This window comes from Crinia signifera, chromosome 3 (genome assembly GCF_055691185.1).
Source record: "Crinia signifera chromosome 3, ASM5569118v1, whole genome shotgun sequence".
In the NCBI taxonomy this organism is placed as follows: Eukaryota; Metazoa; Chordata; class Amphibia; order Anura; family Myobatrachidae; genus Crinia; species Crinia signifera.
The window spans coordinates 207,207,121-207,231,903 of NC_139219.1; the positions used below are offsets into that span (position 1 = coordinate 207,207,121).

General features: G+C 41.8%; 1 protein-coding gene across 1 annotated transcript in view; it reads right to left on the reverse strand.

Annotated features, from left to right (window-relative positions):
- Positions 1 to 24,783, reverse strand: part of MLIP (muscular LMNA interacting protein) — a 106,514-nt gene that overhangs the window by 66,988 nt on the left and 14,743 nt on the right. Inside the window, exons 4-7 of the mRNA XM_083174968.1 lie at positions 11,306 to 12,721; positions 5,387 to 5,458; positions 2,042 to 2,110; positions 1,896 to 1,955 (exon numbers count right to left, since the gene is read on the reverse strand). Coding sequence (XP_083031094.1) covers positions 1,896 to 1,955; positions 2,042 to 2,110; positions 5,387 to 5,458; positions 11,306 to 12,721 — 1,617 coding nt within the window. The remainder of the gene's footprint in view (positions 1 to 1,895; positions 1,956 to 2,041; positions 2,111 to 5,386; positions 5,459 to 11,305; positions 12,722 to 24,783) is intronic.

Consider the following 24,783-nt stretch of genomic DNA (forward strand, 5'->3'; position numbering starts at 1 on the left):
CCCTGGAATATTGAATAGAGTGAGCGGCCGGCGGGGGGGTTAAACAGCGAGGATCACTTGTTTTCTACTATCCCCACCATTTAACCCCCACTACAGAGCATCAATTTTGAGCAAAAGTGCAGGAACATTGCTCATAGGTACTGTGTGTAACTGTGTTTACATCGATTAAGATAAAAAAAAGTAAAAGGTCTTTAGAGGCCAATGACCAAGTCTAAGCACTTTTTCAACAAGTTATGTGCAGAAAAATAAAAGTATTGTATATATTGTCTTAATGCTTCTGTAAATTATTATAATGTGTTTGGAAAGGGAGGATATTATTTATCTGCATTTGACAAAAATCTTGGTACAATTTAAGATGACATTCTATCTAGTACTTCTGGACCATAGATGCACAGACATATATATGGTGACAGATGCTCAGTTGATATCACTCAGGTGCATGAAAGGAAGGGGTAATACTGGGTAAGAGAAAAATACATTGTTTTTTTCCCCAAGCACACTGATACCCCTTTCAGACATAAGAGCCAGCAATTAACGGATATTTAGAGTGCCGGGTCATTTTGCTGGGTGCTAGTATCTAGGAGGCTAGTGTCAGGGGTTTGGAAGCCTGTATATGCCTGAAGGGACTTTGGGATCAATGGTTCCTGGAAGAACGCATTCCCACTGAAGAAGGACTCTGCAAGTGTTGGTGACTATAAACACCAAATTGTGGTACAAACTATTTGGTCTTTGTGTAGAAAAGTACCTGTGAGTTAGTAAACCTGTTTTGTTTTATTTTTATGTTATACCTTGGTGTCAGCATTGTTATTTTATGACAATCCCAACAATACTGTCACAGTACCTAATGGAATGGATCATATTAGCGGGCATGTTATACTTACCTGTTGGACCTTAGCATTGCTTCCCATAAATTATGATCTTACATGAAACCTTTTTCCTACCTATCTAGTATAGTCACTCCTGGCAGCTCTGCAATCGCTCACCGGTTCTCTCGCCCTATTTGGTCTATTTTTCAGGCAGCTGCTTCTTGAGAATTATTTAAAAAAGGTATCTAACTTTGCCCTAATGTGACGACTGGGAGTTGGAGAAGCTGATTGTGGATTCTGTGGCTCATCTCATTTGCTGTGTTTTGACTAGTGAGTGTTTTATAGTGCTGTAGCTGTTTGTAGAGGAGATTACAGGCCTGATTCAGACCTGATCGCTGATCTGTAAATTTGTAGATGATTGTAAGCGGTTAGCCAGTAAAAACCCACCTGTGTAAGTCTGTGAGTAAATTGTGTAAATATTGCAATCCGGTATCCTGTCACACATCAAAACGCCATTCACTCACCATCAAAGGATTTTCCCAGTCTGTGCAAATGTGAGTAACTCTGACCCTTTACAACTCTGCAGCAGATACAGGCTGATCGAAGCCAATGCTGACGTCATACACCCTCCCTTAAAATTCCTGAAAACAGCTGCATTGTTTTCTGACATTCCATGAAATCTGAAAGTCACCACCCCCAAACCCTGACTTCCTGTTCATCAAATTGCGAGGGGATTGAGATTAGAATTCTTCACTATTTTTGTCATTAGCATGCGTACTATACTACGTACACATGCATAGTCAATTCATAATGAAATGGATCGTGAATTCGCACAACAGAGATCGACCGTGAATCAGGCCCTAATTTCTCTGCAGTTATAAAGGTACAGCTTTGCAACATTTGACTCAAAGACTTATGACCCCTGTAGAGGACAATCACAAAACTAAATTTTTTCTATGTACTGTAGGTCAAATTTAAACAAACTAACAAAAAAAAACAGTTTGCAGTGCTTATTTTAGTACAAATGTAAAAACAGAACAGTTGTTCTGTTATTATAACAATTACGAAAGGCAGGGGGTCACGTTATACCTCATCAATTTCGGCACAAATTTCCTCCGTCTGTTGCCTCAGTAATGCAGGAGAACACATCTAAAAAATAAAAGTATAAGTACAAATAAAGTAAAAATGTAGCCTCAAGCACAATTTAGAAGAGATCCATGAAAATGTTATTGTACCTCAGTACGTGACTCCATTTTATCTTCATTTGCCGCATGCATTTTGTTTACTTCAGGATCATCAATTGCCTGACGGAAAAACAATTCATAGTTAACCTAAACCAAATACAATAAATCAATATAATTCTATTCACTGTTGATACATTTGGCTAATTAACTTAAAAGCTGATTTGAATACAAAATGACAGAAAATATTTACAACACATAGGAATCACTATACCAAGATTGAATCTAAACTAAAAGCTCAAATGAATCATCAGTGTACATAGTATAGTATATACTATCCGTAGGTAATAGCCAGACATCCCCTCCCCCAATTCCACTTCTCTCTATTGATTTTGGCAGCACAGCATCTACTTTAATTCCTTTCATTTTTGCTTGGACATATACTATTTATACCAATACCTACAAGTTAATAGCCTGACTATATTTATTATTCTCAACCACACACTGTCACATTTTGCCCTAATATAGCTAAACATCTGTGCCATGTGCTGTGAGCATAAATGGGAATTGAGTACAGAATATCAATTTGTAGTGAGAGTTCATCAACATTTTCCCAATAGAATTACTGTATAATAGAATTACTGTAAATGTACAGAAGTGTCATAGAAATACATTTTCACCTGAGCAAAATAATAACAACAATTAACTTTTACAGGACCCAGCAGGTGACCCAACATTTCTATGCTATCTGCTCATTGCAGATCAATTTATAATACAGATCAGGGATATAGAGCCGTACATATCTGTACACAGGATGGCCTTGCGCATGTGCACTGTGATCCATACGCATCCATGCACAGTGTATCGATAATTGGTCCTGAGAACCAGTCTGAATCGAGCCCTTTATCAGCTATCTCACATTTATTGTAGTTTTAGTTGCATGGGTGCAGCCTATACAACCGCACATATATGCTAGTAGTTGTGTAAAAGAAAAAGAGGTTGTGTTGCTCAGATGCACTGAGGGAAATGATATGAAAACGTTATTTTTTATATATTCTTTTGAAAAAGAGTATGAGCGTACAGTGATATATAGAGGAAAGATACACTGGACAATGACATACATATATTGTGTTTAAAAGTTGAAACAAATGAAGTGTTTAATAAGAAAAGGAAGTGTCTAACTCTTGTATCTAAATAAATGCATGGTACTTGTGTATTATCATGGCGCCCGTTACGTAGTTAGTGTAGTGTCCCTGTCATAATCAGCGTAGTGTTCCCGCAGCCAGCGTAGTCTGCGCCCCTGCCAGTATCAGCGTTGTGTTCCCGCAGCCAGCGTAGTTAGCGTCCCTGTCAGTATCAGCCGTATTCCCGCAGGCAGCATAGTCATTATGTTCGCTGCTAGCCGGAGCTTACGTCGTTAGTATAGTCAGTCAGTGTTACGTAGTTAGTGTAGTCAGTCAGCGCTAATTACATTGTGTGGGAACCATTGACCATTTAACTTGCCTGACATGACAGGTGGGATTGTGTTCCTGAAACAACCCCACTATCCACATCAGCCCGAAGCGTGGCGATCGGACATGGTACCCGTCCTTCCGACCTGTTCACACCCCCACTATCCTCATCGGCATGGAGTGCAGCGAGCCCCAGACAGGGACGCGGATTACTTGTGGGGACGTGGATTACTTGAAGTGTAAGCTGTTCTGCAGTTGTGTCTGTGACTTTATGCTCATTTCACTACAATGCTATTGCATGATGTCATAGATGGATTAGGAATAATTTAAAAAAAATGTCTCCCTTAAACACTCACATCAACAGCCTGATACATTCTTCACCTTAAAACATCTACACCACCAGTCTGTCTCCCTCTTAACTTTCCCAGCCATAGGTGGTCCCACAGGCATGTTGGCCCACTGGTAATCTTCCATGTGGCTTTTATTGCCAATCCACCCCTGGTCGGTTGCCAGGATTGATAATCTGTATTATACTAGTAGTTGTGTGAAGGACAAAGAGGTTGTGTTGGTCAGGAGCACTGCTGTAGCTTCATAGTCCCATATTACATATCCATGAACTGTGGGCTCCTATTTAGTGCACAAATTTGAAACTACATAGCTATGAAATTCGGGACTATGAAGCTATAGAACGCAATAATACACGTATGAATAAATTCATACCACTGCAATATTTGGTATTGCAGGATTTCCCTGAGCTCCTGTTGATACAGTACAGTACACTCTTGAACAGCAACAATAATGTAGTTGGTATTTGTGTATTATCATGGCGCCGGCGCATGCAACGTAGTCAGAGCTACATAGTCAGCGTAGTCAGAGCTACATAGTCAGCGTAATCCAGCATAGTCGTAGTAAGGCAGCGTACCAAGTGTAGTCAGCGTAGTGTAAAGTAACGAGTAAAGCTGCTGGAGTCCACAGGGTTGAGTGTGCTGCAGATACAGTAACAGCATCGGAGGACGCGCTTCACAAATAGCGCCGGGAACTGACAGATGCCCAACCCTGGCAGACGCCAGCAGAGAGGCGCTCCATGTTAGTTGAATGCACGAGCATCTCATACGCACGAGCGTCCCAAACAGGACAGTGTTAGGGGGTGTGTCGCACGTGCGTCTAGTGCACAAAGCTTACAGTATATGTTTTAAGGGGTAGAATGTATCAGGCTGTTGATGTGAGTGTTTAAGGGGGCCATTTTTTTTAAATTATTCCAGGGCCACTTTAAATTCCTAATCCGCCCATGACATCATGCAACAGCATTGTAGTGGAAAGAGCATAAAGTCACAAACACAACTGCAGAACAGCTGCAACTGTGTCCAGTTAAGAATCAGGCCCCTTCAACAGACCCCACCCCCTCAACAGACGCTGCCTCCATGTGGACTGCTTCCAAAAGTCCACCATGCATTAAGCAACCAGCAATAAAAAAAAATTGATTTCTGACTGTTCCATTTAAGATGCAGATACCATGAAGGGTGCATATTTGCTTTAGAGCTTTGATCTATTTTACAGTATTTCTTTTTTGTTGTATTTTGATCAAATTTAGTGTTCTATAATGTATTAATATTGTTGAAGATGGAGGAAGTGATCACTCTTCCTATTTTTACATAATCTCTTATTGCAATAATTCTATCCTGTTGTAGGATTACCTGTAGTCATATCTGCCTGTGTTCCTAAAGGTCCATACACAATGGGCCACTGTTATCGCTGGGGGGGGGGGGGGGGGGTAGCCGCTCAGTGCATACACACTGAGTGGCTTTCCCCCTGCCCGATGCTTTATTTCAGAACCTACTCATGCAATGAAAACGACATAATTGTTAAATTTGAACAGCTCATAAAAAGCTTATTATTGTAAGAATCAATAATTAGCAACATTCATATAAATAATAAAACCATAATTTACCTTCTGATCCAACAGCAAGGTGTTTGTAGGAATTGCCGCAAATGCTTTGTAGCGTGACTTGATTTTGTACAACTAAAATGAACAAACAATTATCACAAATAATATCTATTTATTTTATCAAAACAATAGCTTATTGATTTGCTTTATATATTGCTTAGCTTAGATTTTCATTATTGTATGTGCTGTGTTGATTTACACATACAGTACCATATCATTTTCCAAAATGATTTAGATATTGTAATTTAACCTGAAAATTGTATGTTGGTATGAGCTTTTAACCCTTTGAGTGCCAACATCTCTGTGATATTTCTGCTAAAATTCCAGCGGTGCTCACATTTGTTATATAAATTAAAATTAAAATTTTGGGGAAAAAAGATTATAAGTGAGAGATTTGGTAAGAAACCTCCATTTTTTTTAAAACGGCAATCATTTACACTGCAAGGTCAAACTAGTTTTGCAGTGTAAATGATTGCCGCTTTAAAAAAACTGGAGACTTCTTACCAAATCTCTCATTTTCTGAATCTCTCATCCTATTAAATCTCACCCCCTATTTCCTATATAAGGAAAACATTACGGGTGACATTCTATGCTCTGCGATTTCCGTTTTTTTGCGGTAATTAGACCACAAAATGGCGATATCGCATTTTCCCATTAAATCGTTAATTTAATGGGATGCGCTAAGGGACTGAAATCGCATATTATAAGCGTTAAGGTATGCTGAGTAAAATTGCGAGATTAATTTGCATTTTTATCGCATCCAGATGTTTTCGTATAGAAAAGTATACAAGTCACTTATTTAATGCAATGCGCATTTGCACATCGCATTATTTAGGTGCCTAATTTTCGCACTTATTTCAGACCAGGGTCTGTTTGGCGAATTAGCCAGAACCCTGCACAGATCGCAATGTTCTGTGCAGGGTTCTGCTTAAAAAATAAAAGAAAGGGTTAAACTAAAAAAAAACCGAGCGCGGGGTCCCCCGCCCGAGTATAACCAGCCCCGGGCTCACTGAGCCGGTGCTGGTGACATAAAATCAGGGTCCCCGACAAATAGGGGTCACCTTGATTTCATGAAACCAGCACCAGGCTCAAGGTCCGGCGCTGGTTCCCAAAATACGGGGGACAGAGTGACTAGGGGTCCCCCGTATTTTAAGAACCAGCACCGGACACAACCAGCCAGCAGGGCAATGCCACAGCCGGGGGAAACTTATTATATAAGCTCCCGCGGCCAAAGCATTAACCCCCTGGCTGGTCAGCATGGGCAGGGGTCCTGGGACTATCAGCATGGGCTGGTAAGTCCTGGAGGGGGGGGACCCCTTCATTGGGGGGGTCCCCACTTCCCCAGGACCCCTGCCCATGCTGACCAGCCAGGGGGTTAATGCTTTGGCCGCGGGAGCTTATATAATAAGTTTTCCCCGGCTGTGGCATTACCCTGCTGGCTGGTTGTGTCCGGTGCTGGTTCTTAAAATACGGGGGACCCCATGTCACTTTGTCCCCCGTATTTTGGGAACCAGCGCCGGACCTTGAGCCTGGTGCTGGTTTCATGAAATCAAGGGGACCCCTATTTGTCGGGGACCCTGATTTTATGTCACCAGCACCGGCTCAGTGAGCCCGGGGCTGGTTATACTCGGGCGGGGGACCCCGCGCTCGTTTTTTTTTTTAAACTTTGCGCTGTCCTGCAAATGTGAGATTTTCAGACATGAAAATCGCACATTTTCAGGACTAAATACAGCGCACCACTTCGCCGCAAATCGCCCCTCTTCGCACTTTTCAGCCTCCAATGCGCATCACATTAAATATGCGCATTTTGACTGAAAAGTGCGATTTGTAAAAGTGCAATTTGCGGCGATGTGGTGCGCGAATAAAACATGCGCATTTAGCGCAAAGCATAGAATGTCACCCTACAGGTCATTATGATGACAAAAAAAGTTTGCTTGCCAATTTTCACACCTATTTTGACAAATTCACTTGGCACTCAAAGGATTAATTGGGAACTGAAAGTAGCTTGCAGGGATGTATATACAATTAGAGCACACAACATATTTGTAGACTGTATTTATCATTGAAATGGTAAATTAAAAAGCAGCTAGTTTCCCTCAATTCCCAGACACAGTTATTGCAATTGACGATGCAAGATGTTCAGTAGTACTTGCCATAAGATTTGTGCATTATTTTAATAAAATGTATTGATTCTAATAAAGTACCATCAGATTATTTTTAAAGAAATCTTACAATACTCTTAAACGACTAATAATACTACACGGGTCTACCAATAGATTTACACATAGTGTAAAATGAAGGCTTACTGTACATTGTAATATGTACTACGAAATGTAAACATTTGTTAAGAAGTACTCATAAAATGTAAATAGCCACTGAGACAAATAGACAAAACCATTTTAATATACATATATATCAAGTAATACAACAACAATGGTGAGATGGCACCCGGGGGTAGGTCTTATTAATATATAGCCTCGATTGGCACTCAACAATAATAATAAAAAATCTCAAAGTCTTTGAGTGTTTTTATTTTCATAAAAAGTTGATAAAAGTTGATAAAATTTCACATAATGGCAGATGTTCAGTTTTTTTGCAACTTTTTGAGCGTAGATGGAATATTTTCACAGTAAACATAAAACTGTTTACTGTTTTTATGAAAATAAATACACTCAAGGACTTTGGGACTTTTTATTATTGTTGTTGAGTGCCAATCAAGGCTATATATTAATAAGACCTGCCCCCAGGGCGCCATCTCACCATTGTTGTTGTATTCTTTGTTGTTTCCAATCCAACAGGAAACTGTGTGATGTTGGCCACTTAGATGCTGTCCATGTCCACTATGTCGACATTAGGGACAAAAAAAATGAAAAACTCATGTCGACCTTTTGACTGTCGACCTTCCTATTGTCGATCTAATGCTTGTGTTGACCTTCCGACCCTGTCGACCTTAGCTAGGTCAACCTATTTCAGGTGTCAACTTAAGCCGTGTCGACCTTCAGTGATTGACCCAATGTACGTTGACCTAAATACAATTGACCCTGTGACCCATACCCATGAGTAGAGGGAGATTCATATGCTACATTAGTACTGTAGTCTAGTGAATGAATATAACCAACTTAAAGGTTATGCATCAAATCAAAGAAAAATAAAGAAAATAAGAAATAAAAAAGAACATACAGTATACCAAAAAAAAAAAAATTTCCAATTACTTTCCTTAATTCCTGATGTATAACTCCAAAGAGGGCAGTGAACATAGTTTTTTCACAGCCAGATGCAGACTACCTTGAAAAAGAATGTTATACTCTTAACACATTGTTACAGTGGGAGCAATCTGTGGAGGTCTTTAGGGACTGAATGCTCCAGTATCTGTTCAAAAAAGGGTTTCATCAGAGGATCTGGAGCCTCTGTAAACTACTTGCCAGGTTTTAACAACTATCTGTCACATCAAGGGGTAAATTTCCTAAGATGGGAGTTCTATTGAAGACGGGATGTTGCCCATAGCAACCAGTCAGATTCAATGTATTTCTTAGAAACTACTAGTGGATATTAGATACAATCTGATTGTTTGCTATGGGCCACATCCCATCTTCAATAGAACTCCTATCATAGTAAATGTATCTCTAAGGGGGGTCTTCAATGTGTAGGACCGAGAACATGCAGGCGGGATTCAATGTCCCACCTGCATGGGACATTGAATCCACCTGAAAAAAAGACCATCTCCCATCTGGTACAAGTGATGTCCCTTCTCCCACAGACGTCTACATTCTCCTAATTTCATTTGGATTACAAATCTTGTTATGGGATTCAAGCCAATTCCTAAGTATCCAGCCTAAAGGAGAAGACGCCCAATAGGGAGAATTGCCCGTATCCCTAACCAGGGAACCACTACATGGGACTTGATCATCACTCCCCCTCTGGTGCCTACAGCCCTTACACCAGACAACAGCAGATGGTAATATAACTTTAATATCATTACACAAGAATTCCACACTTGTGGAGCTCTGCAATTCATTAGCAAAAGCATCCTGTGCTCATTTCATTTAATGTGTTTTTTATCATTTTCTTGATTGTTTTTATATGTATAAAATAAATTGTTAAATTTTTGTGAAACCGTCTGGTCTTTCTAATTGTTCAGCCAGCGCTGGCACATTTTTTTCTTTTTTTACTATAAAACCTTTGGGCTTGACAACCCAGTGCCAGCAGCTGTTGATAGCGCACCACCCATCTAGGGATTCAATGTCCCGCCTGCAGTGGGATGAGAAGGGGCGTGGCCACGAGTTGCGGCCGGGAAGAGGCGAGCTGCAGCCAGCAGCTCGTCATTTCCCGATCTTTCTCGGCAGAACGAGCCCGACAGCTTGTGAAGTCGGGCTCGTTCTGCCGAGAAACCCTGCTCAAAGCTGTCGGGGAAGACAGCATTGAATAGGGCCCGGCGGCCATCTCCCCCTTGGGGAGATGGTCGCCGGCGATTGAATACCCCCTTAGTGTCTTGCTGTGGAAAAAAGGAAATACTTCCAATACTTCCAATACCCCAGTATGTGTGGGCTTTGGATGTATTAAAGTTTTATTTCTGTTGTGTGTCAGTGTGTGTTTATTTGACTATTTTTATTACTGTGGAACTACAAGTGCCAGCGGGCCCTTTAATGCCCCGCATGCTGGGACTTGTGGTTTTCCAAGTCACAGCTTGCGGGGAAGGCTTGCTGGGACTCATAGTTCCACAGTAAAAGAAAATAGTTTTTATTCTATTCTTTTACATCAGCCACACAGGGTCACCGGGGACAGCACCAGGCTTCAGCCTGGTCAGGTAAGTCCTGGAGGAGGGGGGACCCCTTTATTGGGGGGGTCCACACTCCCCCAGGGCCCCTGGCCAGGCTGACTGGTCAGTAGGGTGATGTTTTGGCCGCGGGACATTATATAATAAGTGTCCCCCGGCTGTGACATTACCCTGCTTGCTGGTTTGGCCTGGGGCTGGTTCTTAAAATACGGGGGACCCCTAGTCATTTTGTCTGGACCTGGAGCCTGGGGCTGGTTTTTAAAAATCGGGGAACCCCTATTTGTCGGGTTTCCTGATTTTTTATTACCGGCCCCGGCTCTTTCAGCCTGGTGCTGGTTACGGCTGGGGGGGGGACCCCACGCTGTTTTTATTTATTTATTTCTCTATTTTTTAACACTGAAGCCTGCATGGATCTGACTGATCCGTGCAGGCTTCTGCCAAATACGACAGGAAAATAAAGTGTATTTTCCTGCCATATATTCGCGGCTGTTTTACACTAATTAGCGGCCGTATTTTTAATACGGCCGCTTAGTAAATCAGGAACCACCATTCTTTTGAATTGTGTTTCCTGGCGTATTCTATTGATGGTGTATTCATTCGTATTTGTAAATACAAATACGAATGTCCCATCAATATGAATACAAAAATTGGTATTTTTGGCATAGTAAATGCCAAAAATACGTATACGCCAAAAAAAATTCGTATTTTCGTATGAAAAAATTGAAAATACGATTTTTTTTCACGATTTTTTGTTAGTAAATTTCCCCTATATCTTACTCAATATGAAGAGTCCGAAGATCGAAATGAATTTATATTTACAGTGTATTATATACTATAATGTTCCACATATAGTATATATTTTATCTTACTTTATATGAAGTGATCCAATCTTAAGTATTCCTTGTACATCCTATTAATAGTTTGAATGTCATGCCATGCTACAATTAAACTTGTATGGTCAACATTTTATACAATTGCAAAATTAATTAGCATAATTGCCAGTGCAGCTACTGTAAATTTGTCAGAAGGAGGAGCATGCTGTTTTCCACCATACATGTGTTTCATTATATATACACCATGTTTATGGTAATATTAAAGTTAGAAATGAGTAACATTTGATTGGATGCATATCAGATATATAGATGTACCTTTTTATTGTCTTCATCACATCTCTGAGCTAAAGAGCTTGTAGTCCGCAATTCACAGGATCTTGACAAGACTGATTCTGGTAGCGTCAAACTGTCAGTAGGTAAATTTCTTGGTGTATGTTTTCTTGATAATTCTTCAGTACTATAGGAATGACACGAGTAGCTTGGATGTAGTGGTGGCGATATGTCCATGTCTGATTCCATATTTTCATCGTACAGTATGTTTGAACAGGGTTGAGGAAACCCATGAATTTGTTGAACGTCCATTGAGGAGCAAGTTTTTTTATAGTTCTGGTTTGAACTCTCACTAGAAACACTAGAACCATAAGAGGGGGATCTAATATCTCTTGATGCTTTACATCTTTTTAAATGTGGCATCACGTTTTCTTTTTGCCTGACATATGATGGATTGAAATGTAAAGGAGGTGGAAATAGTGTAACCTTTCTCGATTTACCAAATACACAATCTTTTTTTATTGGTGAACATATATTTTTGCTTAATGGAGGTTTATCATTTAATAATGAAATATTCTCTCTGGTGGTGTATGGTGGTGTAATGGACCTGCGATACAATTGAGAATATGGAGACACAACTCCTTTCTGAGAAAGGAGTGTTCCTGAAGATGACTTAAAGTTTAATGAGTCTGGGGAAAATGTTCTAAGTGGCTTCTGATAGAATGAGGAGTCACCATGTAAAATGTTAGAATCTGAAACTGAAGAAAGAATTTCATTTTTCTTTTGAAATGATGGTATTTTAGATTCTTTTACATAGTCAAGAGAAAAACAGGATAACGATTTTCGAGGTGGCAGTGATGATTTCTGAAATGCTACAGTTGGGGAGGTTGGCTTAGGCTCAATTTGATACTGATTTAGATCTGGAGAAAGGCCTCTTTCATAATCTGACTTCTTAGATTTTAGCAAAGCAGTTAAAAAAGAAAGTCGTGATGACACAGGTGAAGCAGATTCAGGTCTTGGAACTGGAGATGTGCATACATTCATGCTACATATTGTTGAGGAGGAACCATAAAATGGAGAGTGAAGAGGGCTGGGGCTTTGACAAAGAGGATACTTGATAACCTGTATAGGTAGAGGTGACAATGCATTTGACCTTGGACACTTACTTATATTTGGTGCACTGTAGCTTGGAGTTTCTGAAATATTTGAGGAACCTGAAGATTTTGTTAAATAAGTGTTGCCTTGAGATTCTGTAGTCACAATATTAGATGAATTTGATTTTTGCAATGAAAAATGTGCATGAGATATGTCTCTATATGTAATATGGTCTTCGTGTATATTTGGAGGCACATAACGTGCGGTATCTTCTTTAGAGTCTGTTGTGCTTTTAGCTGGATATGATAGATTTGTCCTTTGAAGATTGTATGAGTCCAGACCAACTGTAGGCACAGAACAATATTGCTACAATAAAGAAGAGAGATACAAGAATAAATGTGAAATAGATGATTCCAAAATTTGTGTACTGCCTTATTTCTAATTTATATCATTATTTTAATAGGAAATTAGCAATGCTATTCATTCATCTAATAATTACTGTAACCATTTGTTTTATATGCCTGTAGGGAATAAAATGAATTGTACATACAAGTTTTGCCATTTTTCTCATTTTGTTGACAGGACAACTGAGGTAAAATAGAGCCAGTTTGTACAGGGCCTCAGAACTGCCCTTTTTTCCTGCCAGTACAGGTACAGACTCTCTGACATGTCTACTTGGATGCTTTCACTGAAGTAATACTCCAGCATTTTTCAATGGTGACCGCATCGTATGCAGTGATAGTGGACATGTCAGCAATCATTGGCAGGTCCTTCAGTCTGGACCAAATGTCCAAACTCGCTCCTGCCTGCCCTGCATCACTGCAAGTGGGTCGAGTAAGTAAGTTTAATTTATATAGCGCACTTTCTCCAACAGGACTCAAGGTGCTTTACAGACATTAAAAAACAATGCACATAATACAGAGGATGTTGATGCTACAGTAACAGACAAGTCACAGACAAAAGAAACCCTTGAGCAAACAGTAAGCCTAATGCAGGGGTTGTGTACTCCACCCTGACAAGGTACCAGGTGCGGCAGCTATTTTAGGCGCTCTGCGTAGGATTACCCTTGGGCGAATAGATTACCATTAAAAGGAAATTTGATCTTTTTCCTCGCTGCCACAGGTGTAGGAGAAAATGAAGAAGGAGCTGTTGCCATGTCACAGTCTGTTTCAGATGACAATCTCCTGACCAGCAGGTCTTTGCCCCGCTATAGACTTGTGTCCACCAGAAACAGAGACACAACATACACTTTAAACAGAGGATCGAGCATGGTGGCCAAAATGTATGATTTTAATAGACTCACCACCCTCATAACCTGGCAAAGTGTATGAATGTCTTCATCCACAAGAGCTACAAGCTTTGTTCAATTGCAATGCTTTAGGTCCTCCTACACTTTCTCCAGCTGCTTCTGCATCAGCCTGATCAGGGGAATGATCTGACTCAAGATGGCAGTGTCGGAACTGACTTCAGGTGTGGCACATTCAAATGGCTGGAGAACATTGCGCAACATGGAAATCAGTCTCCACTGCGCTTAATTCAGGTGCATCCCTGCTCCTTATGTTGTAAGTGGTGTTTAGGCTTGAGTGGCCTTTTGCTGCTCCTCTTCAGCATATAGAGGGTTGAGTTCCAGCGCTTCATAACTTTTTTGTTTGAGGTGATGGCAGGGCAGGTTCAGCTGTTTTTGATGTTGCTCCATCCTTCAGCATGCAGTAGCAGAATGGCAAAAGTCCCGCAATTCTGCTGGCCACCGCAAGCATCTCTTTAACAGCAAAGGAAATGCTGCAACACCATTTATTGTGTGGGCAAAACATGGCACATGTTGGATATTTCCCATATGTAATGCCCGCACAATGTTTCTGGCATTGTCCGATACCACAAATCCCCAGGAAATTCTAAGTGCGGTAAGCCACTGCACAATGATTTCCCTCCATTTCTCTAAGAGGTTGTGCCTTTTACTGAAACCGGAGATACACAAGGTAGCCTACCTTGGAAGGATAAGGCGTTTCGGAGATGCTGCTGCTGCGGAAGGTGATGCATTTACCCAGTGGGCTGTCACAGTCATATAGTCCTTAATTTTCCCTGTACCACTTGTCCACATGTCCATGGTTAAGTGGACAGTGGGTACAACCGCATTTTTCAGGGCACTGAGGACACTTTTTCAGACAACTCTGTACATACTGGGTATCCCCTGCCTAGTGAAGTGGAATGTAGATGGGATTTGGTACCAGGGACACAATATCTCCATCTATCATCTAAATCCCACTCCCCTGATGGCAGATGCCAGATGCACGTCTAACACCAACATAACTGTCAAGGCCGCAGTTATCCGCTTTGCCATATGATAACCACTGTCATACTTTGTCCTCATCGCAAACGGCTGTTGGATGGTCAATTGCATTGTGAAAGATGTACTGGTGCTCTTACTTTCTCTCTGAGATGATGAACGACTCTCAGCAGCAACAGCCGTAGTGGCAGCAGTAAGTGTAGTGCTGCAGGATCCTCCGGAGGAATTCCAGATAGAAGAGGAGTCAGTCATGCCAGTGACATGGCCTGCAGGACTACCTGTGATCCGGATCGTGGAGGAAATTGACGAGGAGTGACTTGCAGGTATGGTTTTCAGGTGCTTGGATACAACAGAATGAAGGGATTTAGGTGTCCCTGGACTGCTTACAGCCCTAGCCACAGTTTCTGAACTAAACCATGACTTATGAACGAATTTCAGGTGATGCATAAGCGAGAATGTCCCAAGGTGACCAATGGTGTTATCCCTGCTTATTGCAGCGTTAGATAAACTACATATGGTGAGAACATTTGGTACTTGTGTATTATCACGGCGCCCATGATGTTGATCTTAGTACATCACATGCATCGCATCGCATGCGACATAGCGGCATGCGATGCATGCAATGCAATCCGATTTTTAATTGTACAAGCACCCTGATGGGTGATTACAATGTTAAATGCACCCCCATTGTCAACGCCTCCCCCACTATCAACGCCAACCCGAAACGTGGTGAGCATGGCGGTACGCATCCTCCAACTTTTTCATACCCCCACTATCCACGTCGGTGTGGAGTTGATTTATAGATAGTGTGGCGAGCGCAGCAAGGCGAGCGGACGCGGATGACTTTACATGTATTCCACGGCCCCTCATGGGGCTCGCTGCACTCGCCACGCTTCGGGCTCATATTACAATTCCCCTGACGGGGCTCACTGAGCTCGCCGTTCTTCGGGGTCGATGGCTCGCTGCGCTCGCCACACTATCTAAAGTCAGCACCACGCCGACGTGGATAGTGGGGGTATGAAAAGGTCGGAGGACACGTACCGCCGCCCCTCGCGGGCTCACGGCGCACGCCACGCTTCGGGTTGTCCTTCGTAGTGGGGGTCGCATTGACAATGGGGGGGCATTTAACTTTCTGGGGGCATTTAACATCGTATGCACCCATCAGGGTGCTTGTACAATTAAAAATGGCATGCGATCACATCGCATGCCATTTGCTGATATTTAATTGTACATTTTGCCTTTTTCATACAAAAATCGCATTGCATACCATCGCATACCCTATTTAGTGGTATGTGATGCGATGGTCGCCGTGATATTACACAAGTACCAAACATTTTTGTCCAGATAAAAATTATTCCAGACCAAAGAAGTGTAATTTTTGGTCTTCTACCCAGGCATGGCAACGGCATTTTGCATCCCACAGACAACTACAGTTGTTGCCTCATTTAAGCAAACCACCATCGACAGCATCCTAATCAACTTCCTCCTCAGCGCCAGCTACATCAATATCCTCCTCCTGGTGTGCAACATTGACACCTTCAATCTCACAATCAGGAACTGGACTGTGCCACCTCTTCTTGTACTGTGATAAGAAGGTCAGGCATTGCAACCACCAACACCCTTGGACTCTCCTTTGGGATTTGTAATACCATGTCTTTAGAAGGCACATTTGTTTGCTGTGTTTTTGATGACAGCTTAACACGCTTAAATTTTCTAGCGGGAGGAGGAAGGCTCAGATCATCGTGTGAAGCTAAACCAATAGTCATGAACATACAGTATGCCAGGGCCTTAGCCGTTCCCTGCCACTCTTACATTTCTCTTACATTTCTCCTCAAACGATTTACATTTTTTTTTTTTCTACAAGTTACTGAACATTGCCATTTTGGATTTTACATGCCCTCTACGATGACATTGGGTATTGGCCTTGGCAGATGGCGTTGATGGCATTTCATGTACTATGTCATGAGTAGTGGCAGCAGCTTAAGCACTAGGAGGAAATGGTTCTTGTTCTTTCACTAATTTATTCTCCAAATTTTTGTTCTCCATTTTCTTTCTGTAGTTATAAAACTATGCGGCACAGGAGAGTGTATCTTAAACCAGACACACACAGCAAAGCCTGAAAAAAATTGACAGATTAAAATAACCCTTTTATTTTGAGGTTATTTATTATATACAGCACAGGAGAGTGTACCACACACATGGCAAACCCTGGAAACAGTAGACAGATTAAAATAACCCTTTTATTTAAAAAAAAATGTACACTGGACTGTCATTCGACGTATACGGCTGCCGGCTGTACTACTGGACTTAGCGGCAGTACCACTGAACTGTCATTGGACTTATACGGCTGTTGGCTGTACCATTTGACTGTCACTGGACTTATATGGCTGTTGGCTGTACCACTGGACTTAGTGGCAGTACCACTGGACTTAGCGGCAGTACCACTGGACTTAATGACAGCACAGGACTTACCGACAGTACCACAGGACTTAACAATAGTACAGCAGGACTTAACAGCAGTACCATTGGATTGTCACTGGACTTATACAGCTGTCTTCTGCACCACTGGACTTAATGGCAGTACTACTGGACTTAAAGGCAGTACCATTGGACTGTCACAGGATTTACAGTATATGGCTGTTGGCTGTACCACTGGACTTAATGGCAGCACAGGATTTACTGAAAGTACCAAAGGACTTAATAGCACTACCACTAGATTGTCACTGGATTTATACAGCTGTCTTCTGTACCACTAGAATTAACGGCGGTACCACTGGATTTAACGGCAGTACTGGACTTAACAACAGTACCATTGGACTTAATGGCAGTGCAATTGGACTTAAGGACAGTACTGGACTTAACAGCAGTACCACTAGACTTAAAGGCAGTATTGGACTTACCAGCAGTACCACTGGACTTAACGGTAGTATTGGACTTAATGGCAGTACCACTGGACTTAACAGCAGCACTAGACAGCACAGCACCACTGCATGGACTTATACAGCAGCACAGGACACCAGCACTAGACAGCACATGATGCCAGCACTGGCAGCAGACAGCACAGAACCACAAGACTGGACAGCACAATACACCAAAGGACATTACCGCTGCGACCAGGTCGCCACCCTACGCCAGCTTTCCAGAGAGACACAGAGACACAACCTCAATCAACCCTTTACAATGCTGGAGTGAAGATGGGGGTGGGTAGTCTATTGAGTTCGGATCTCTTAAAAATAGGATGCCAGGATAATGAAGTTTTGCCTCGTTCTGTGATCCAAGCTTGGTGGGAAATACTGACCGGCACTCGGATCCCAGTTCAGATCCCTGTGTTCGGTAGCGCTCATCACTAATGTATTTATCATTTACACGGTACAGATACTTATAACCTGGCGCTAAAGATAGAGTTAATTGAAGCAGCTCGTAATTTGAGACCATCAATCTCCCAAATATGATACAAGTTGCTACAGATAGAGTTTGGAGAAAAAACTACAGATAGAGTTTCAGTGTCTATGGACACTGACAGTGGGCATCTCAGTCCTTGCACATCTGTACACACGAATGCACACCAGGGAAGCATTTTGTAGTGGCATTTGCATAAAGTCAGATGTGCCATGGGCAAAAGATGCAGAACAGATGTGACTGCGTCTGAATCCATTCACATAGCTAGTCTAACATTATGCATTTACCTATGTCAGATGTGAGTGTATTATGTAATTCTAGAGGTACAGTATAAACTGCCCAAAATGGCCTAAAATCAAAGTCGCAGGGACCCGAACATAAAAGGGATCATTCGGCACAAACACAACAGTGCACCACAAAAACCACCATCTCATTTTCTACATTTACTTTCATACATAGCTACAGAATCTAAGAAATGTAATAGACTACCTCTTTGTTACAAAATGATGGCCATTGCTCTGGAACAGGGGTATTCAACATGCTCTAGCTGCTGGGGAAGTATGCATTCCAGCATGCCCTGTCATACTGTAGTTTGAGCATGCCCTCTGCTAAGCTATTACTCATTTCTTTACCTCTTACGGTATGTTTCCCTAATCTTGGACATTGTGCAAAAGATTTATGACTTGGCATACATCATTCATTTTTTTTTCATTATTGAGACCTCCCATTCCTGCTTGCAAAACTTCTTGATTACTGCACCTACTTTCTGAAATAACCTCACTTTTTCTCAGATTGAACCCTTAAAGTTTTAAGGGCACTTTGAAAACTTTCATTTTTTCAAGGCAGCTTCATAATTCTAGCTACACTATTAACCTGCCCATATTATCCAATAAATTTTATGTACTGATTCCAAAATGTAATGTATCCTAAAGTGCTATTTTTATATTAATTAGTTATTTGCCATGACAGAGACCAGCTGTGCTGGTACAATATGAATGCCTAAGGATGTTAGATTTTTGCCTTCCTGTGCATTAATATTTGGCTGGCCAATTGCATAACAAATGTGCTTTTAATAATTTATGTTCTATTAGATCTTAAACTCTTGAAAGTGAATTGGGTCCAAATTCTATGGAACAAACACACACACACACACACACACACACACACACACATAACTTTGGATACACAGTAATAAATACAATACTGGGTATAAACAGAGGGAGAGGTAAGAGGACCCTGCTTGTCAGAGAAATAGGAAGTTTATACATGAGGTTAAATGCTGCAGACAGTATTGTATACTAATTCAATCAGATATCAGTGGTAGAAAGTATTTAGAGGGCTTTGTGATCCAGTCAAAGAACTGTTTGCAGTAATTTTCATCTGTGGTCAGAAGATTGATTGACTATAGAAAGAATGTATTTCAATTTTGTTTGAACTTTGTCTATTGGATAGACTTAGGTAAATACAGGTCTGAGCTCTTTGTTTCTGGGATCATCATAGAGTCTCGAAGATGTTGTGGCCCAGAAGTGCTGTACAATATGATGTAGCAGACAAAGTCTTTTTGCCAGGGATATTTAGATGCTTAAGGTCCATACACACTGGGTGATTATGCCCAGCATGTATGGACAGCGATGACCGCTGTCATCGCTGGGGGAAAGCCGCTCAGTGCCTACACACTGAACTGCTTTCCCCCTGCCTGGCCCTGTTAGCGGGGGCTAGAGGGCTTTGCCTAGTGCATTGCTATGCACAGCCGTCCAAAAAGCTGCACATCTGCTGGTAATACAAATAGCTTTACTGGCAATGATGTAGGAGTGCGCATCACCGTTAATTGCTGGGCCATAAACACTTGGCCTTGAGCTGAAAGCTGCTCAAACTTGGTGTTTTGAGCGTTTTTTTTAGCTCAAAATCACCCAGCGTGTATGGACCTTTAGATAGGCTTCTGCTGCTATCCTACACATTTACAAGTTAAGGCCTCTTTTACTTTTTCTGCTTTTTTGCACTGTACTACATTATGTTCACACATTTTGCCTAGTTTCTTATATCTGCAAATATTCCAATATTTACCTAAAATATTTTTGTGCCTAGGCCCAATGGGCCTTATTCTAGTTCACTCTTTCTGACAAAATCCTTCTTAGATGGAAAAAAACATGTGCACTGCAGGGGTGGGGGGGGGGGGGGTGGCAGATGTAAAATGTGCAGAGAGAATTAGATTTGGGTGAGTTATTTTGTTTCTGTGCAGGGTAAATATTGGCTGCTTTATTTTTACACTGCAATATAGATCTTACTTTGATGTAAAACCCCACCCAAATCTAATTCTCTCTGCACAAGTAACATCTGTCCCACCTGCAGTGCACATGGTTTTGTCCATCTAAAGCTGGTTTCACATTGCAAAAACCTGCTTTCATTTTTGCAAACGTGTCTGAAAACGGGTCCAAAGCCAGTTAAACCCCTTTCATATTGCATGTTGTAAACGGTATATTGCAGTTTCAATACTTTTTTTGTACCTTCAGATTCAACCCATTTCACCCATAGAAAGCCATACAATGTCATTTTAAATGTATTTTTTCCTGCTTGTGGGCATGGATTATTCGTACTGGGGTCATCTATAGGCCACCAGGCCAGGGGCAGGATTTGGACAGGAGCCTATTGCTTGATGGCACTAAAAGGGCTTTAAAGGGAGAAGTCATAATCATGGGAGACTTTAATCTACCTGATGTGAATTGGGAGGAGTCTTTTGCAAGATTAACTACAAGTGGCAATTTTCTAAATTCCCTACAGGGAGCATCTCTCAAGCAATTGATGAGGGAGCCTACTCTCAAAGACTCAATATTAGATTTAATACTCACAAATGGTGACAGAATATCAGACATATATGTAAGTGAGAACCTAGGATCCAGTGATTATCAAGCAGTATGGTTTAGTATCAAGGAAGGATCCAACTCCAGTCACACAAAAACTAAGGTGTTGGATTTTAGGAAGGCTGACTTTGCAAAAATGGGGAGATGTTTAAGCGACTCATTAGCGGATTGGGTGAACTTGAAAGGAGTGCAGGAGAGGTGGAGAAAATTAAAAAGTGCAATACTAAAGGCAACGGACCTTTGTATCAAAAGGGTTAAGAAAAGTACCAGGAAAAGGAAGCCAGTGTGGTTTACAAAAGAGGTATCAACTAGTGTAAAAGCAAAAAAGATGGCCTTTAGGACATACAAGCAGACTCAAAATAATAATGACAAAGAAGTGTATCTTGCCAGACGCAAAGAGGCTAAGAAAGTGATCAGGCGTGCCAAGGCACAAGCTGAGGAGAAAATGGCTCAGTCGGTAGATAAAGGAAACAAAACTTTTTTTAAGTATATAAGTGAAAGGAGAAAATCAAATGGAGGAATAATAAGACTGCGGACAGACACTGAGAATTTGGTGGAGGGAGACAAGGCAATTGCAGATCATCTAAATAATTACTTTTGCTCTGTATTCACTATAGAAGGAGAAGGGAAGGGACCACAGTTAAGTTGCAAGGACATTCATAAAAATAAGGTAGATGGAGGTACATTTACTAGGGAGAAAGTCCTAACAGAACTTTCAAGACTGAAAGTGGATAAATCAATGGGGCCAGACGGAGTGCATCCAAGGATACTAAAAGAACTAAAAGATGTGTTGGTAGCGCCATTAACAGATTTATTCAACCAGTCACTAGATACAGGTGCAGTTCCAGAGGACTGGAGAAAAGCAAATGTAGTTCCACTGCACAAAAGCGGAAGCAAAGAAGAAGCAAGTAACTACAGACCAGTGAGCCTTACATCAGTAGTAGGGAAAATAATGGAAACACTATTAAAAGAAAGAATAGTGGAATATCTTAAATTAAACAACTTACAGGATCCAAAACAGCATGGTTTTACTGCAGGGAGATCATGCCAAACAAGTCTCATTGACTTTTTTGACTCCGTGACCAAAATACTAGATGAAGGGGGGGCTGTAGATGTGGCATATCTAGACTTTAGTAAGGCATTTGACACTGTCCCACATCGCAGGCTGCTAAATAAACTTGAAAGTGTGGGATTGGATTATAAAACAATTAAATGGATAAGAACCTGGTTGCAGGATAGGAAACAGACAGTTGTCGTAAATGGAGTGCATTTTATGGAGGGACATGTTACCAGTGGAGTACCCCAGGGATCTGTACTTGGACCAGTGCTCTTTAATATCTTTGTTAGTGACATTGCAAATGGTATTGAAGGGAAAGTATGCCTTTTTGCAGATGATACAAAGATATGCAACAGAGTAGACACACCAGGAGGGGTAAATCAAATGACTGATGATCTAAGCAAACTTGAGAATTGGTCAAGAGAATGGCAACTACAGTTTAATGCTAAAAAATGCAAAATTATGCACTTGGGACTCAAAAACCCAAAGGCTCAATATAGTATCAAGGGTACTATAATGGAAACTACTGAGGAGGAAAGAGATCTAGGAGTCACTATTTAAGGTGACTTAAAGGCAGGGAGGCAATGTAACAAAGCAATGAGGAAGGCTAGTCAGATGCTTGGTTGCATAGGGAGAGGAATCAGTAGCAGAAAAAAAGACGTAATAATGCCACTTTATAGGTCATTGGTACGACCTCATCTGGAATACTGTGTCCAGTTCTGGAGACCATATCTTCAGAAGGATATAAATACATTGGAGAGTGTACAAAGAAGGGCAACTAAAATGATTCATGGCCTACATCACAAAACTTACCTGGATAGACTAAAAGATTTGAACATGTATAGTTTGGAGCAGAGAAGGGAAAGGGGGGACATGATAGAAATCTTCAAATATATCAAGGGTTTTAACATAGTACAGGTGGGAAATTTTCTTCAAAGGAAAACAAGTAATAAAACACGAGGACATGCACTGAAACTGGAGGGAGGTAGGTTCAGGGGAAATGTTAGAAAGAATTACTTCACTGTAGTGGATAAGTGGAATAGCCTCCCATCAGAGGTGGTAGAGGCTAAGACAGTAGAACAATTTAAACATGCTTGGGATAGGCATATGAATATCCTTACAAAGAAATAAGGATTAAAAAGGGTTGAGTTTACCTGAAGGGTAAAAAAAGGGGCAGACTAGATGGGCCAAATGGTTCTTATCTGCCGTCAAATTCTATGTTTCTATGTTTCTATGGATCATGTGTGGTTATCATTTGTAGCAAATACTGTTTCTGAGCTGTTCAGACTGCAGGAAAAACGGCTCTGAAACGTGTAATATCCTGCTTTTAACACGTTTCAAAATACCGGTATTTTGTAACCGGTAAATTGATTGTGGAGCTTTCCTATTGCAGCTGGTACCGTTTTAAAGCAGTTTTAAATCGGCAATATGCCGTGTTAAAACTGCAATGTGAAAGGGGCTTTAGGAGAATTTTGTCAGAAAGAGTAAACTAGAATAAGGCCCAATGTCCCACTCTATCACTGCTTGAGATCTTCAATGACTTTCCCATTCTAGAATGTATGCTCTGACGAGCAGGGCCCTCTCTTCTCTTCCCTCCTGTTCTCACAGCACTCTTCTTGCATTTCAACTACAGCTCTCTTTCTCTTCTACAATCTGTACCTGCCTCTATTCTCATTCACTTCCTTAAATCTCAGCTGTATTGTGTACTAAGAATTATGCTTTAATTGTGTAATGTCTAGTTCTGTGTACCCTGTACTGTTCTAATGTGTTCTATATAGAGATGAGCGGGTCCGGATCCCCGAGATCTGACAGATCCGAATATCGGGGATCCGGGCCAGATCCGAGCCGGCTCGGGTGTTCCCGCCTGAATTCCGGACCAATAACGAGGCCGAACGTCATCGTCGCGCTGTCGGATTCTCACGGGAGCAGGATGTTATAAAAGACGCACGCGCGCCCCGCCATCTTCACTCCAATCTTGGAGAGGGAAGTGGGTGGTTGGGAAGCTCCGTGTGCTCCGTGCTGTGCTCTGTGCCATGTGCTCCGTGACCTGACCTGTGCCCTCACTGCCCTGTGCTGTGCTCCATGCCATGTGCTCCGTGCTGTGCTGTGCTCCGTGACCTGCCCTCACTGCCCTGTGCTCCGTGCCATGTGCTCCGTGCTGTGCTGTGCTCCGTGACCTGCCCTCACTGCCCTGTGTTGTAGACTTGAGAGTCAGTGACTGTTTATAGGCCTGAGCCCTGTAGTGTGATTTAACTAACTAGGTGCTGCAGTGCTCACACGCAGGGGCTGCAGTGTCCACTGTCCAGGGGCTGTCCTGTGGGCCGTGCCCTGTTGTGATTTATTTAGCCCTAAGCCCTGTGTTGTGATTTATTTTATTTAGCCCTGAACCCTGTGTTTTTTTTGTGATTTAACTAACTAACTCAGTGCTGCAGTGCTCACACGCAGGGGCTGCAGTGCTGCTGAGTAGTACACTGTGTACAGGGGCAGCATTAATACAAGGGGCTGTGTCCAGTGTGACAGCCTATATCTTATCCATTGTCCAGTGTCACGAGTCACTCACGACATATATCCTGTGTCCTGTCCTGTGTGACGACTGACGACATATCCTGTGTCCAGTGTGACGACATATATCCAGTGTCCAGTGTGACATATATCCATTGTCCAGTGTGACTACATTCATCCAGTGTCCAGTGTGACAGGGGCTGTGTCCAGTGTACAGGGGCTGTGTCCAGTGTACAGGGGCTGTGTACAGGGGTTGTGTCCAGTGTACAGGGGTTGTGTCCAGTATACAGGGGCTGTGTACAGGGGTTGTGTCCAGTGTACAGGGGTT